Source organism: Equus quagga, chromosome 14 (genome assembly GCF_021613505.1).
Source record: "Equus quagga isolate Etosha38 chromosome 14, UCLA_HA_Equagga_1.0, whole genome shotgun sequence".
Lineage (NCBI taxonomy): Eukaryota > Metazoa > Chordata > Mammalia > Perissodactyla > Equidae > Equus > Equus quagga.
This window is the reverse complement of record NC_060280.1, coordinates 28,164,525-28,179,354: the sequence shown is the minus strand read 5'-3', so window position 1 is coordinate 28,179,354 and position 14,830 is coordinate 28,164,525. Positions and strand designations below refer to the sequence as shown.

The following is a 14,830-nucleotide window of genomic DNA, read 5'->3' as shown; positions in this document are numbered from 1 at the left end:
GGCCCCCCTCTCAGAATTCTGATTGAATTGGCCTGGCATGTGGCCTGGGCTCCTCAGGGCATTCGAATGTGCAGCCGAGGTTGAGGACCACTGCTTTAGAGGAGCCGATCCTTCCAGGAGTCTCCCCTGGGCCTGGGGCCTGACAACCATTCATCCCAGGACCTCCCCACCCACAGCTGACTGGCTCAGGGCTGCGCACCTGTCCACGGCAGCCATGCCTCGGGACGAGGCCCCCGAGGTCACAGTGGGCGGGACCAGGCCCATTCCTACTGAAGCACTTGAGCTGGGAAGACGCTGAGGACCCGCCGTGGGTATATGGTGCTGAAACTACAGTCTGTCCAGGGCCCCGAGACAAAGCGGGCAGAGGCCTTGAGGCAGCAGGAGGTGTGAAGCAGTTAGAACAGCAGCTGTCTGGCGGGGAGGGATGAACCAGGGACTCAAAGTAGAGAGGCCAGGGGTCCTGAGACGGAGCTCCAAGATCTGGGCCTGTGTGCTGACAGCTACTTACTGCCAGTTCACGTCTCCACTAATGAGCCCCCCTTTTATTTCAGGGAAGAACGAATCTCTTCCTTGCAATCCAAAGACCTGTGCCCAGCAAGCAACAGCCTTGCGGGGAAAGGATTATCAGCCCCATTTTACAGATGAGGAAATGGAGACAGGGGATACGGCTCATCCAAAGACACTTAGCTAGTTAGCGACAAAGTCAAGACTTCTGTTCAGCTTCAAGGCCTGTGCTCCTTCTAATGCTCTGTTTCATCATAAATTCCACAAGAACATTGCTTTCTATTTGGAAATCTATGTTTAATAGAATCCCCTCCTCCCCAGGTCTTCCCAGTAAAGCGATGCTGCAGGGAGATGTGCCATGCATGTCGTATGGCACGGAGGGCCCAGCAGACCACCGATAAGTGTGCATGCCAGTTTGCCTGCACTCCTCTTTAGCAAGGGCTTTTTGTGAAGTCTCAATCATTCGTGTTGGAAAACGTATACACGTATGTTCAGCAGAGCTGAGGCATGATCCGCCCTTTGCTAGAAGTCATCGTCTTGAGTCCTGCAGGTGGACCCCGGTGGGAAGGGCTGTCTGCCCAGCGAAGCATGGCCTCAAATTGCTGACCTTTGCCTTCCGTGTCTGACTTAATGACACACCTCTTTGGACCCAAAATCAGACAGACTTGGGTTCTACCCCTGCTCCCCTCGGCCTTTCGGGTTCCCCAGCCTCGATGGCGTTTTGCTGGAGAGAGAGCACTCTCACGGAGGAGCCGTGGGCAGGCTCACCAGTTGCCCGGTTTTCCACTTGCAGTACGTGTCAGCTTCCGATTCCCCAGCCCCATCACAGACCCACTGACCCAGAAGCTGAGGGGAGCCTGGGAATGTGTGTTTCTATGGCTATAAATTTATGTCTTATGCTTTATATTTCCACGTGCTCTCCAAGGGATTCTAACCGAGGCCTTGGTTACAAAGCAGTGGATCTGCAGAACCCCTTGTTTTCCTGATGAGGAAACTGCAGCCCAGACAAGGGCGATGACCCGCGCAAGATAACTCAGCAAGTCAGAGGCAGCCTTGCCATCCCAGCGCCCTTCTGGGGCTCTCAGCCCTCCCTTCTGCCCAAGTAAGTGGGTGTCAGGAGGCCCATGCGGCCGGGGAGCCCTGAGGTCACTGGCAGGATGCCACTGCGGCCACGGATGGGAGGAGTCATTTGGTATTTCTATTTATTGACTCTTTAAACTTCATCATCCAAGGAAAGTTAATACATGACTGTTTAGGTAGCAAGAGAAACATAATCTAAGACCACAATGACCCACCCACCCCAAACAAAAACAGAACCAAACAAATCCCATCTGAAACCAGACCTTTGGAGCTGTAGCTGAAGCAGCGAGGGGGCTGGGGGGCAGACTGGCCCCTGAAGTCCAGGGGGCAGGGGAGAGGCTGCCCTCAAGTGGTTCCCAGTTGAAGAGGCCATGTCCAGCCCCTCAGCTTTGGGCATCCTTCCTGGAGGGGCTGCCCCTGGCAGGAGGGGTATGAAGAGAGGGATTCAGTGGTCAGAGTGAGGGGGCTGCTAGGTCCACCCTCTCAAGGCGACCATATGTGCCAGTGCATGAGACACAGGGGCTGGTGGCTAGGGGGCAACTTTGAGGAGAGCGAGGGCCCTTTTCCCTGCTCAGGCCCGGAGAGAGCCCTGTCCAAGGCCCCATCAGTGTTCCCAAACTCGGACACCACTAAAGGCACTGCCAACAAGCCAGGAAAGGCCAACGCCTGGGGAGGCCCCCCAGATGGGAGTCACACCCCCCAGTCATCATCTTGTTCTGGATGACTGACTGAGGGGACTTGGTCCTTGGCTCTGGATACTGGAGGGCAGCCCGATCACGACAAGGCCATGGAAAGTGTATGTTGGGAGGCGGTGTTGTGGTGCCCTGAACATGCAGAGTGTGTGTGTATGTGTGTGCGTGCGTGTGCGCATGTATGTAATGGGGGAATGGTCCCTCCAGGAAGGCTTGGTTAGGGTCCCAGGGCAGGAATAGGGTGTTTGTCCTTCTGTCATTTCCTCACATCACCCCCTGCCTCAGGTCATTGCATAAATAAGTGCTTGGGAAGGGACACATCTAAAAAGGAACATAAATACTGTACACGGGAAAGGATTCTGTCCCCCAGCCCTCCCAGTGCCCCCAGAAAACCCTCCAAATATTGCACATGGCCCCCCCCCCCCCCCCCCCCCCCCGCCCCCAGCCCCCCCCCCAAATTTTCCCCGCCCCCCCCCCCCCCCCAGCCCTGTAGGGTCCAGGCCCGGCCGTGTCTTTGGTTGAAGCTCCAGGGGCAGAAGACCTGGGCAGCCCGCATGCCCCCCACCCCACCCCCATCATGACTGGGCGCACCCAAGCAGCCAGAGGGTCGGGAAAGGCCTTGGCCCACTGGCCAGCAGGTGTTCCATCAGGAATGCTTCTGCGAGGATGGGAGGGAGCCCATGCAGGCACAGGGGTGCCCCTGGGCAGACACTCCTGGTCAGAGTCTGCGTGTGGACTAGGGAGAGGCAAGCAGGCTGAGGGCAGGCGGGCGGGTGAGTCCTGGGCCCTAGCGGACAGGGTCACACCCTCCATAGGAGGAGGTGGTTTGTGCTGTCATCTCGGCCCACGGTCTCGCTGCTGCTGCCACCCCCACTGCTGAGTCGGAAGTCCTCATAGCCATCACCTCCACTGATAACCAGCATTTTTGGCCTGGCTGAGGCGGGTCCTCGGTGCCGAGGGGAGTCCCGGTGCTCAAGTGATGGCAGCCTCTCGGGGCCTGGGGGACAGAGGGGAGGATCCATTAGCCCGGGGGTGACTAGTGGCCACACTGTCCTATACCCCAGAAGACAGGAAGAAAGACATGCCCGCTTCCTGTGGGAGATCCCACTTCCTGTTAGCCAAGAACTTCCTATTTGCAAAGAAATGACCACTTCCTGGCAGTCAGACCACTTCTTACCTCCCGTCCATACTTTCTAGTCAGGAGTGATACATCCTCCCAGGGCCACACCATTTCTCTCTCTCTTGATTACTGCACACACACTGTCCTCCTCATACTCATTTCCTGCTTCCAACAGCCCTTTCCCAGGTAAGTAGCTTAAGTCTTCTGCGGACCCAGACAGCTCCTGACGGAGGCCTCCCTACTTCCCGATTCCCACAGCCAGCTCCTCTTGGGAATATGGTTTCCTGCCCTGCCAAAGCAAGACTGCTAATAGCGACCTCCTTGATGCACATCGCTGCCTAATTATGTTTCACTTTCTAATTCTCACAGTCCATTTCCTGTCCCATCTGCCATTCTATGTTCTGCTCTCTGGTGCTATTTCTAATTCCTGCACTGCACATTGCTTACTTGACTCCACTTCCTGCCCTGTACATCATTTCTAGTCCTGTTTTATTACCTGTTGTACATATCCCCTCCTGTGCCATGTTCTAATTCATAGCTTATAGTTCACTTCCTGTCTCCCATGACACTTCTCTGGACAGAACTTTACACACACACACACACACACACACACACACACACACACCCCCTGTATCTTAGTAGATTTCATTTTGGGGTTTCCATAGCCTACTTCCTGTACCATATGCCACTTTCACCTCTGTATCCACTTTTCCTCCCTCGTAAACCTCTTCTGGCAGGACAGTGGGAGCCCTGAACCAAGAGTCCAGGATCCCTGGGTTGGGGCAGGATGTGCAGACCCACCTGTGTCTGGGGGAGGTGGTGGGGTTGGGCAGAGCAGGTTGAAGCCATCTGGCAGCTGGACTGCAGCCAAGAAGCGGACGTGCCCAGTGTGTCCCTGGCCTAGGCCAGCAGGGCTGAGGGGCGCCCGTGGGCAGCTGACAGTGCTGGGCGAGGTGGGCATGGTGAGCACGACGCCGGCACTGGTGCCCACCCACAGCAGCTCTTCACACACCAGCAGCGCTGTGATCCTCAGGCACGCGGCCTTGTGCTGCCGGATGATGGCATCTGAGCCTGGGGCGGGAGAAAGACCAGAGCTGGGGCCGAATCCTGGCGCTGGCTCAGCCTCCTCAAGGATGGGGCAGAAAGGCTTCAAGGGAGGGCACAGTGGTAGACTGAGGTCAGTACCTGCCAGCATCCTGTGCACGGGAGGTGTGACGTCTACCTCTGCCAGCTGCTCAAAGGTGTCTGGATGGTAGAGACACACGTGGGCACTACCTTTCAGTGTCACCCACACGCCCAGACTGGAGTCCACCATGCAGGCCACACTGCGGCTGGAATCCTGCCCCACGTAGAACGTGTGCTGGTGGGGGACGGGGCGAGAAGAGAGCAGACGGGTGACTGCCAGGCCTGCCTCGTGCTTCATCGGTGCCCATCCCTCCCTCTTACAACTCACACCAAACCTCTCCAGAAAGCCCACCTGGACTGACAGCAAAGGCAGCCTTGTTCCTTGGTCTAGATGATTAATCTTTCAAAGTGTGGTTTCACTGGAGCCTCCCCACTTAATCTTCAGAAATTAAAATGAATAGGTGCACTTTCCCCATGAAACTTGAGTGACTTAATGATAGGAGAATTCCAAAGATCGAAGGGTTTTAAGAACAATCATTGGCCTCTGCCTGGACAGATGTGTGCTTTTTTATGGCCCCCACAGTCACATCTTCCTCTCCCATGGGGCTGGCTCACCCAAAAGTCAGGAATTCTGACCCCTTACTATCCCCCTCCTGCCCCACTACCTCCAGCTGCAGTGTGTCAGGGCTCAGGACAAGGACTCGGTTCTGGCAGCCACACCATAGCCGCCCACCCACAGACACCATCTTGGTGATGGGGCTCCCCTGAGCACCCAGGGTCACCGATTTGAAGTTCTGGGGGTCCCAGAAACGGCCTGGAGTGGGAGTGGGGTAAAGAAAATAATGCAAATTCAGTCCAGTATTGCATTTGAGCCTCACCCTCCCCTGAAATGAGATGCAAACAACCCCACTTATAAACAAGGACATGAAGGCCCAGAGAGGGCCTGGGAGTTGCCAAAGCCACATTTCTAGACTCGTGTCCTCAAGGCCCAGCTTTGCTCAGGAGAGAGCTCCACTATCAGCAAGGGGCTCCTGGGGCTGGGGGAGGGCTGGCCACTCACCTGCTTCTCTTTGGTAGACCACAAGTTCTCCATTGGCTAGAGATACAAACACCTGGTTATCCAGATACCTAGGCAGGCAAGAAATGGAGCCAGAGGTTAGAGATTTCAGGAGGCCAAAGCAGGTCACCTGGGTCAAGAGAATCACAGACAGAATGGCCATGGTTCCTGAGAGACCACCTCTCCAGGTAGGGGGAGCATGAGTCCAGGAAGGGGTAGTGACTTGCCTGAGGCACGGCGAGCCTAGGACCAGGCCTCTGGCCTCCAGCCTCCACAGAAAGGAGGAGGCCAGTAGAGCAGGGAACCCGGATGAACAGAAGGAGGCCTGCATATGTGGCTGAGAAGGGTCTGGACTAGTAGGGCCACCCGGGGTGCTTACAGGATGCAGGTCACGGAGGCTGCATGCTGGAGCTTCATGCTGTTCCTGCGATCACGGATGCTGTCCGAGGACTGGTACACGTGGACGCTGTGGATCGGGGGTGTGCACCTGTGACAAATGCTTGGGCACCCCAGTCCCTGGGGTCATCCCTCCACCTCTTGGCCTCCACCACCATCTCCTCCACGCCAGGTGCCTGCCCAAGGTCCCAGAGCCTCCCTGTGGGCTTCAGACATACAGGCAGTTCTGGCTAGCAGGACCCCTGGGGTCTGACCCAAAGCCCGCCTGCTTCCGCTCCAAGACACCACACAATCTCCAAAGCAGGGAGCTCAGAGTTCTGGCACTCTGACCCCAGCCACTCCCTGGCCCTACCAGCCGTCCTCAGTGCCCAGCCAAACGGAGCTCTGGTAGGCCTCAGGGTCAACGCTCAGCAGGTCCTCAAGGCTGCCCCGGGTGAAGGAGCCACGGCTAGAGCGGCGAAGGGCTCTCCCATCCATTGGGCTGGTGCCACAGGGACCGCCAGGCCCAAAGGAGCCAGACAGTGGCAGGAAGCCAGGCTCCTGCTCCTCCTCTGAGCTGGTGGTCTCCGCCGTGGCCTCCTTGGAGCTCGGGGTCTCTTCATCTGAGGGAGACAAAGGTCTCTATTTCTATGCCCCTCTGCCAGGCCTGAGATCTGATTATCTTTCTAGGCCTCAGACTCCCCTCAGTGCATCCCTCCTGGCCATGTCCCACCTGAAGGCTTTCCACAGCTGCGCTCCACTCTGCATCAGCTCAGCCTTGTCACCTTGTTTACTGACAACTTAGTGCTACAGGCTTTAGTCCTGGCCTGGCCCCCTCCAATCCACCGCCATACCACAGAGGAGCCAACCACTCCGCCTCCTACTCCCTCTTCCTTGACTGGGCAGTCCAGGGACTTTGGGATCCAGTCTGATGGTCCCACTGCCCTTTGGGTCCTCGGTGTCACAGCCCCTGCCTGCCTTGCCAGTCCCCACTGCTGTGTGTGTTAACATCCTGAGACTTGATTCCATGCCTTTGCCTACACTGGTCCTCCTCACGCATCAGTACCTACTGGGCTGCCCCCACCTCTGAGCAGTCCACCATGCCTAACAGCCCCAAGTTAGGCACTCACTCCCAAAGCTGGAGGAGATGGTGGACCGGCTGGCCTGGCTCTGCAGGGTCCCCGAGGGGCTGGGCGAAGACTCATCGTCCGAGTCGCTGTCAAAGGGCACCAATTCCGGACGGGGGTCACCCTCGGCGGGACCAGGCGCCATCTCCAGGCCGGAGCCCGCAATGGAGATATGCAGGCAGGGCTGGGGCCCCGGCTCTGCCAGCGTTGCCGCTTCCTCGTCGGCAGCCTCGACGTCCAGTTCCGGCCCGGTAGGCTCGGGTGCCGTCTCCTGGGGGCTCCTCAGCGACGGAGGCCGCTCCCTGGGAGTGGAAAGGGTCAGGGTGAGAGCCTCTAGGAGCCAAGGCTCCGCCCCACTCGCCGGCACGCCCACCAACCCCGCCCACATCCACCTCGCTCCACCCACAAGCAGTTTAGGGCGGCCTCAGCGTGTGCAGCCCGCGGAGACTCAGTGGCGCGCTCGGGCCTCACCGGTGGCAGCGGCGCTGCAGGCCGGGCACCGCCCCGATGCAGAGGATGCGGGCGGAGCAGACAGCGATGCAGGCCTCCACGTCGGGCTCGGCGCGCAGGCTCAGCAGGCACACCTGGCCCACGTAGCCATCGCTGTTACACACCCACACCTCCGGTGTGGGCTCGGGGCAGCTACTCAGGGTCGGAGCCGCGCACGAGAACTGCGGAGGGCGCCAGTGGACAGGGGAAGGTCAACGGAGGAATTGCTGCCAGCTCCCCAGTACTCTCCAGGCCCAGCGGCAGAATGGAGGGAGGGAGGCAGGCCTGCATGGGTGTGTATGGATCCCCAATACACCCCTCTGCAAAAGTGTATACATAACACACAGCACACATGACACTCTTTACATATCAGAAGCATGCATACCTGTGATATAGGTATCATTCATTCATGCATGTAAACATACATACACCCTGAACACGATTATGTGTATATATATGGAACAAATGTGAAAATGGTAACGTTTGTCCGTATGTATGCAGCTTCAAGACATAAATTAGACACCTTCCATCAAGCGTACATCCTTTGTTCACGTGCACAGATACAGACATGCGTGAATATACCCATATGCATGTGACACATATGCAGCGTCCATGTGCATGTGCAGAGAGCTGCACATTCGAAGACACAGGGAGCAACTGCAATGTTCAAGACATGTACATAATGTTGTACACAAAACAAAAACACATGAATACTTGTGGCTTTGAATATGTGCACCCACATGACCCAGGCGCACACACCTGCATGCCACTGCGTGTTTTCATGATGGGGATGGCCTTCAGGAACTCAGGGTCTAGACAGCTTTTGCTGGATGCTGTAATGGAGATGGACAGACACACACTGCTTAGCATCCACCTCACCCTGGTCCTGACCTTGCCCACTTCCCTTCCTTCCCTGCCCCTTAGGGCCTCTTGCGGGAGAATGAGGTGGCTGTAGGTTACGCTCTGTTTGTCCCTGGGCTCAATTTTCCCATCTGTACAATGTGGGAGGTAGACCCAGAAGTCTCGAGGGATCTTCTAAGCCATGGACCCTGATCAACAACTTTCCCTGATCCAGGCCTGCTCAGAATGTGTGCGTGGGTGGGGGAGTCCTGGCCATCTGCTCCCACGATGGTGCCAATGGTGCCCTTGACCTAAGATGACCTTATCCATGGAATCCCCTCCCTGCCAGGGAGGCCCTGGGGAAGTCCTCTGTTTCACTGAAGAAGTCTTAGTCCACCTCCCACCAGCAAGGACTGGAGCACAGGCTACGGCAGTCCAGGCATTTCTGGCGCCTGATATCTCAGACAGCCTCAAGGTGCTGCCCACCGTCCACTGCCTGGCGGTTCTGGGAGGTAGGAGTCTGGCTTACCCAGCTTCCTCTTGGCCTCATCAAAGGCCTGCTCAAAGCCAAGGCGGGCATCCGGGTGGGGGAACTCGAAGATGAAGGAGTCAGTGCCCTCGGGTCTTGTGGTGCACAGCTCCAGCTTGGTAGGGGGGAAGGAAAGCGCATAGCACAGCGCCTGCTTCTCTGACAGGTCCCGGTGCATGGCCGCCGAGAGGTCCCGCAGCGCGTCGTCCAGGCTCTGTGGGGAGGAGGGCCCAGGCCTCAGGCCCTAACATCTCCCCACGGCCTGCTCCTGCCCTGGGGACGCAGTGTGGGGACCTGCCTCTCCCCTCAGACAGAACATGGGACTTTCTCCCCCTTTAGGCCAGAAGGGAGCCTGGATTCCCCCCACAGACAAGATGGGCCCTCTCCCCTCCTTCAGCTGGGGATGGAGCTGTCTCCACCCTCAGGCCTGGAACACATTACTTCTCTCAGATGGGGTGAGGCTGTATTCTCCCCCTCAGATAAGTGACAGGGATGTTCCTTTCCCTCAGACAAATGATAAGGCTATTATTTCTCCCTCAGATAGGGTCAGGGAACCCCTACACCCATGCCCCGTGGTTCAGGCAGAGGGTGCAGACCTGGTGGGGGAAGCCAAGACTCTCAGAGAGCTTGCTCATTTGGCCCAGGGTGGTCAGGTCCTCGTCTAGGCGGCTGATGGCCTTCTGGATGTTCTCCCGATTCGTGGCTTGGGACGCTCCTAGTGGGGATAGAGGAAGGCCATGGACAGACAAGGTCAAGCCTGGACAGACACTCCTCCCCCCAGCACACAACTTGCAGCTGGACATGGGAAGTGTCCTGACAAACCGAGAGCTTGTAAACCCCAAGTCCCCAGGAACAAAGTTAAGAGGCAGCTCGCAGAGAAACCCCAGGCCCGAGAGTGGGGGCCTGGGCCTGAATCAGAGCTACCTGGCACAGGGTGTGGGGCCCCTGGAGAAATCCCTGGAAGAGCACAAAGAATAAACAGCAGACGGCTCTGCACGTTATGCAGGCTCCAGCTGACACTGGCCTGCTGCGGTGGTGCAGCCTCCCACGGGGGAGTCGGCTGGGCAGGGAGAGCCTCAGGCAGGCAAATCTGCTGACCAAGGGACTGAATTCCCCCACAATGGAGGGAGCAATGAGCTGACGCCCTGGATTTCTGTGGTCCTATCCCATACCTGACCACTGCCAAGTAGCTGGCCCTGCAGGCCAGCTCAGCATCCCACACATCCCGCGCTGCCTGGCTGGGGGTGTACGCTCTGGACTCCAAATGGGCAGAGTAAGTAGCAGTGGAGTGTACAGACACGCCAGGGCTGGGGATATCTCCCACTCCTCTGAGGGCAACTGTCCCCCCGCCAACCCTCACCACCTGGGCAGCCACATTTTCTTCCGTATGACCCAGCCCCACTCCTGGCCGGAGCTGATTAGACCAGGACTGGACATTTGAATTAAAGGCAGACATTTTATCAGCGAGCCTGTTCTCTAGTGAGAAGAGATGAACTGGGCCAATAATCAGCTTGTGTTCCTACATAGGGGCCCTTGTGGGGCTGGCCTGGTTACCTAGGGGCTGAGCTAGCCTCTTCCTTACCCTGGGACCACCCCAGGTGAGCTTGAGGTCACAGTATCGGCCTGAACTGCCTGCCGGCCCAGAGGTGCCCACACCTCCATCCCAGACCAACCTCCCCACTCAGGAAGGTGGACTGTGAATCCTGGAACAGCTAGGGCCACAAGCTGAGGGGGAAAGGCCACAATGCAGAAAAGGCCACGATGGATCACGGGAGTTACGAGGAGGCAGAGAAAGCTGAGAGCAGGGAGGAGAACCGGCCGACGCACAGTGAGAGAGAGACTGAGACAGAGAGGAGCAGGAGGACCGGCTTCTTAAAGCCGCCTCAGCTCCTGACAGTCTCAGCCCCACACGGCATGGATCTTTCCAACCAGCTTTTTGCTAGACTGACTTGAGGGAGTTTTTATTCCCTGTGCACAAAACCACTGGTCCAGAACAGTGCACCAGCATCTAATATGAGGCGCTTAAGTGAGTTTGTGCAGTGAATCAGTGGTTAATTACAGGTATGTCTGCGCTCCCTGCACCACCCCAGCGCAGCCCACCTGCCAGCCTACGTTAGGTCTCTGCCCAGTCAGAAGGTGATCTGCACGGACAGGTCCTGGTCTGGCTCTGTGGATGCCAACTAGAGCCCGCATGCCAACCTCCTTATACTGGATGGGAAAGTGAGGCCCGAAGCAGAAAAGCAGATGGATGGGCAGCCAGCCTGGCCACAGCTCAAACCCTCCAGAAGGGCTTCTCAGAGGAAGACCCCCAACACCCAGAACCCCCGGGCAGGCCTGAGCCAGCCCCACCTTTGATGATGTCTGCATCTTCCAGAGGCAGCTTCCACAGCAGCTTGTACTTGCTGGCCGTGTCGATGACGCTGGCTGCTGTATATCTGTGGGGAGCCAAGGGGGTGCTCTGGCCAGGGCAGGGGAGTGGGGCCTAGGGTGGGACAACTGTTCCCCACTGCCCAAGCCCCCCAGCCCTGCCCCGGCCACTCACAGGCTCATGGAGCTGCGCCGCAGGGAGCCTGACTTCCGCTTCAGGGTGGTGCAGACGATGAGGTCCGTGAACAGGAAGAGGGACCGGTCCTTCTTGCCACCAATTGCCTTCTGTGGGGCCAGAGGTAGGATTCAGGCCCAGAGGCCCATCTTCCTGCCCACAGTGCCCAAGGGGACAGCCAGGCCCAGGAAAGGGTGAGGGCTCTTCCCTAACTGCCCAGAGGCAGAGGCAAAGTTGGGACTTGACCCAGGGCTCCCGCTGGAGTGGAAGAGCAGGGAGAACCGAGGGCGGCAGGTATGAACAGAAGTGTGAACAAAGTAGGGGGTAGGGACAGGTGGGCAGACAACAGGACACTTCGTACCACTTCAATGACCATCTCCTGCCTCAGGAACCGCCGCAGAGGGGCCTGGAGCTGTGGGGCAGGAGGGACAAAGCGTCTTGAGGACTAATCCCCATCCCCTTCCCCGACCCTGGTGACCCCTTGGCCCCACTCCATGGGCCAGGCCAGTGGAAGCAACGTCCCATCCACCCTCCCGACGCTGTACCATCAGGCAATGGACACACGGCCAGAGACAGACATGAAAGAGGACAGGGATGTGGATAGAGACAGGTGGAGATGCTGGCAGACACAGATGCAAACACGCTGCAGACACCGCTGTGGATGTGGACACGGCCACGATTCCAGGTGCCCACAGATGTGGACACAGGTGTGAGTGGGGCAGGGTGGGGTGGCACGCACATCCTCCACGCCCTCGATGTGGGACTCAATCTCCTGCAGCACACGCGCGTGCCGCTCTGCCTCCTCGGCGCTCCGCACGCCCTTGTTGATGCGCTCAGCCACCTGCTTGATGTTCCGCTGCGCGTCCAGCAGGAGGGGGTGGTCCGGGTGGTCCTCAGGCGTGTGCTTCAGGAGGTCCTGGGGTGGGAATGGGGACCAGACCTGCCTACTTAGCTGCCCCTTCCAGGTCCTCAGGCCCCACACTGAATGCTGGAGATGCGGGACTACGGGTCAACACCAGAGAGGACTTCCTTTCCTACCTGACCTCTGGGGACCCTCATGCCGGGCTCGACCAGGCAGGGGACTGAGCCCCCTGCATCCCCACATGCCCCCAGGCCTTGCCCACCTGCCCACCCAGGCCCAGGCCCACCTTCACCAGAAGCTCATAGCGTGGGATCCGCTGCACGGGCTTGATCATGAGGTCAGAGAGTGCCTGCTTCTCTTTGTTCTCACGCATGCTTTGCTGAAACCCAAAACAGGGTGGACGGGTACCCAGGTGAGGAATGACATGCAAAGAAAGGCACGTCCAGGGATGGGCCCCCAGCAAGCCCCTCCAGCTCAGGCCAAGGGCAGAGGCTGGCCCACAGGCTATGGCTGTAGTGCCCAGGCTGGGAGCTCCTGGGGCCCCCAGAGCTGGCCCGAGGTGAGGGCGGCCTCCATCTCCCTGCCCAAGCCCACAGTACCTCCAGGAACTTGAGAAAGGCAGGCCTCGCCTCCTTAGCCACACGCACGGCGTCCTTTGCGTTGAGAAAGTTATCAACGTAGGCAGAATAGATGTTGACCAGCACATCCTTGGAGAACTGTGGGTGAAGAGGCAGGTTGGGGACCCTCAAGGTGTCCTTTATCCACCTCACTCTGTCCCGGTTTCTACTGATTCACGAGCCAACGTCTTTCCTTCCAACTAGAAATGATACCGTCTCTGAGGGGTCAGGCACATGCTCCCGCGTGCATGTTGTATGTGTCACTGTGTGATTAAGTGTGTACATGTGCACATGCATACATACACGTGTATCTTATCTGTGTACATGTATGGACATGTGCCTGGACATGTCCTGTGAGCGCAGGACACGTTCTCTCACTTCCAACTTGGCATTTCCATCTCAGTCTCCAACCCACCATGTCCAGCCAGGCACGTCTCCCTCCTCACTGTCCTCTGAGGGACACAGACGCATTCCAGCTGCTTGGCCTTTGCTCCTGTAACTGCCTCCACCAGGAATGCCCTTCCCCTATCCAAATCTCACCTGCCTTCAGGGCTGGGCTCCAGTCTGCCTCCTCCAGGAAGCGCTCCCTGCCTTGACTAGGGCTCTGCCTGGAACTACACCTGGCCCCTGGCCTCCCCTGATTCCCCAGGACAAGTCTTCCTCTGCAAGGAGATAGCTGTTCCCATCCAGCCCAGTAAAGCCCCACTCAGGGCAAAGGACACAGCTGGTGGCTGATACCTGCTAGCCAGCTGACACCTGAGCTAAATGTGGAGGTTCTTGGTCAGAAGCCCTGGCTGGGAGGTGGGACACCCCGGTTCTTGTCTCAGTTGCACCATGGATGGACTAGGTGACCTGTGGTGGTGTTTCTGGGTCCCTCTGGGCCTCCAAGCCCCTATGTCTCTAAGGTGCTAATTGTACCCTCCATCCCCACCCCCTGCCCCCCTGTACCGGATGTGCCACAGGCCAGAGGCTGAAGCAGCTTGGGGAGGAAAAAAACTGCCACTCAACTGCCCAGATTCTGGGACAGAGCACCCTATGCTGACCCCTCCCGGGGGCCAGGGCTTCTGCTGCAGTCTAGGGTCAGCCTCAAGTTCCTGGCAGGGGCAGGAGCCTAGTGACACAGAGGGTGATGACAGGCTGCAGATGTCAGCACTCAGGCTGGAGTCCCGTCACCACCAGGCCAAAGCTCTTGTCATATCAGTTTCCAGGTCAGTAGGGACCTTCAAAGACCTTCTTAGGCCCAAGGCCCACCCCACAACATCACAAACACGTGAAAACACACCCACATCCCATAAAAATAGATAAGATTTTCTTTTGCTAGTAAAATTTTTGGAAGAAGTTTTACAGTTTTGCTTTTGAAATTATTTGGCTCTGAGTAACCATTTAGTTTGCATTTGGCTATGATTTATCAGTCATCGTCATGCATTTTTGGGAATTCTGGCAAAATAAAATGTAACTGAAATTTTTTCAAGTGTAATTAAATTATGTAAATGAAGACTAAATTTAACAATTAAAGAAATGTCATGTTATGTTTGACAGACATTTAATTAAATGTTTATTAGTTTTACTTTTGCAGTTTTTTAAAAAATTTGGAAGCCAACACTTTTTCTAAGGTCCCAATCACTATCGTAGGGTCTTGAAAAACTCCCAGGTAGAGGTCTCACCTATAGTGAAAGGGAGTACGGGGTGGGGGAGAGCGTGGGCAGTGGAACCAGTTTCTCGGGGTTGAATCCTCCACCACTCACCAACCGTGACTTTGATCAAGGTACTTCATCTCTCCACGCAGCAGAGCTATCAACTTCAAACTCGGGAATAATCGCACCTTCCTCCTTGGAGTTGCTGATATACACAGTGTACAGTAGTCCCCTCTT

At 57.2% G+C, this 14,830-nt stretch overlaps 1 protein-coding gene across 1 annotated transcript in view; it reads right to left on the bottom strand.

Annotated features, from left to right (window-relative positions):
• Positions 1 to 2,759: 2,759 nt before the first annotated feature.
• The window catches only part of ARHGEF17 (Rho guanine nucleotide exchange factor 17), a 56,932-nt gene continuing 44,861 nt past the window's right edge, over positions 2,760 to 14,830 (bottom strand). Inside the window, exons 4-21 of the mRNA XM_046685726.1 lie at positions 12,942 to 13,058; positions 12,629 to 12,721; positions 12,220 to 12,396; positions 11,842 to 11,892; positions 11,481 to 11,590; positions 11,288 to 11,373; positions 9,535 to 9,653; positions 8,939 to 9,152; positions 8,329 to 8,402; positions 7,552 to 7,751; positions 7,084 to 7,382; positions 6,327 to 6,576; positions 5,958 to 6,044; positions 5,582 to 5,649; positions 5,187 to 5,335; positions 4,582 to 4,756; positions 4,198 to 4,467; positions 2,760 to 3,273 (exon numbers count right to left, since the gene is read on the bottom strand). Coding sequence (XP_046541682.1) covers positions 3,077 to 3,273; positions 4,198 to 4,467; positions 4,582 to 4,756; positions 5,187 to 5,335; positions 5,582 to 5,649; positions 5,958 to 6,044; positions 6,327 to 6,576; positions 7,084 to 7,382; positions 7,552 to 7,751; positions 8,329 to 8,402; positions 8,939 to 9,152; positions 9,535 to 9,653; positions 11,288 to 11,373; positions 11,481 to 11,590; positions 11,842 to 11,892; positions 12,220 to 12,396; positions 12,629 to 12,721; positions 12,942 to 13,058 — 2,736 coding nt within the window. The 3' untranslated portion in view covers positions 2,760 to 3,076. The remainder of the gene's footprint in view (positions 3,274 to 4,197; positions 4,468 to 4,581; positions 4,757 to 5,186; positions 5,336 to 5,581; positions 5,650 to 5,957; positions 6,045 to 6,326; positions 6,577 to 7,083; positions 7,383 to 7,551; positions 7,752 to 8,328; positions 8,403 to 8,938; positions 9,153 to 9,534; positions 9,654 to 11,287; positions 11,374 to 11,480; positions 11,591 to 11,841; positions 11,893 to 12,219; positions 12,397 to 12,628; positions 12,722 to 12,941; positions 13,059 to 14,830) is intronic.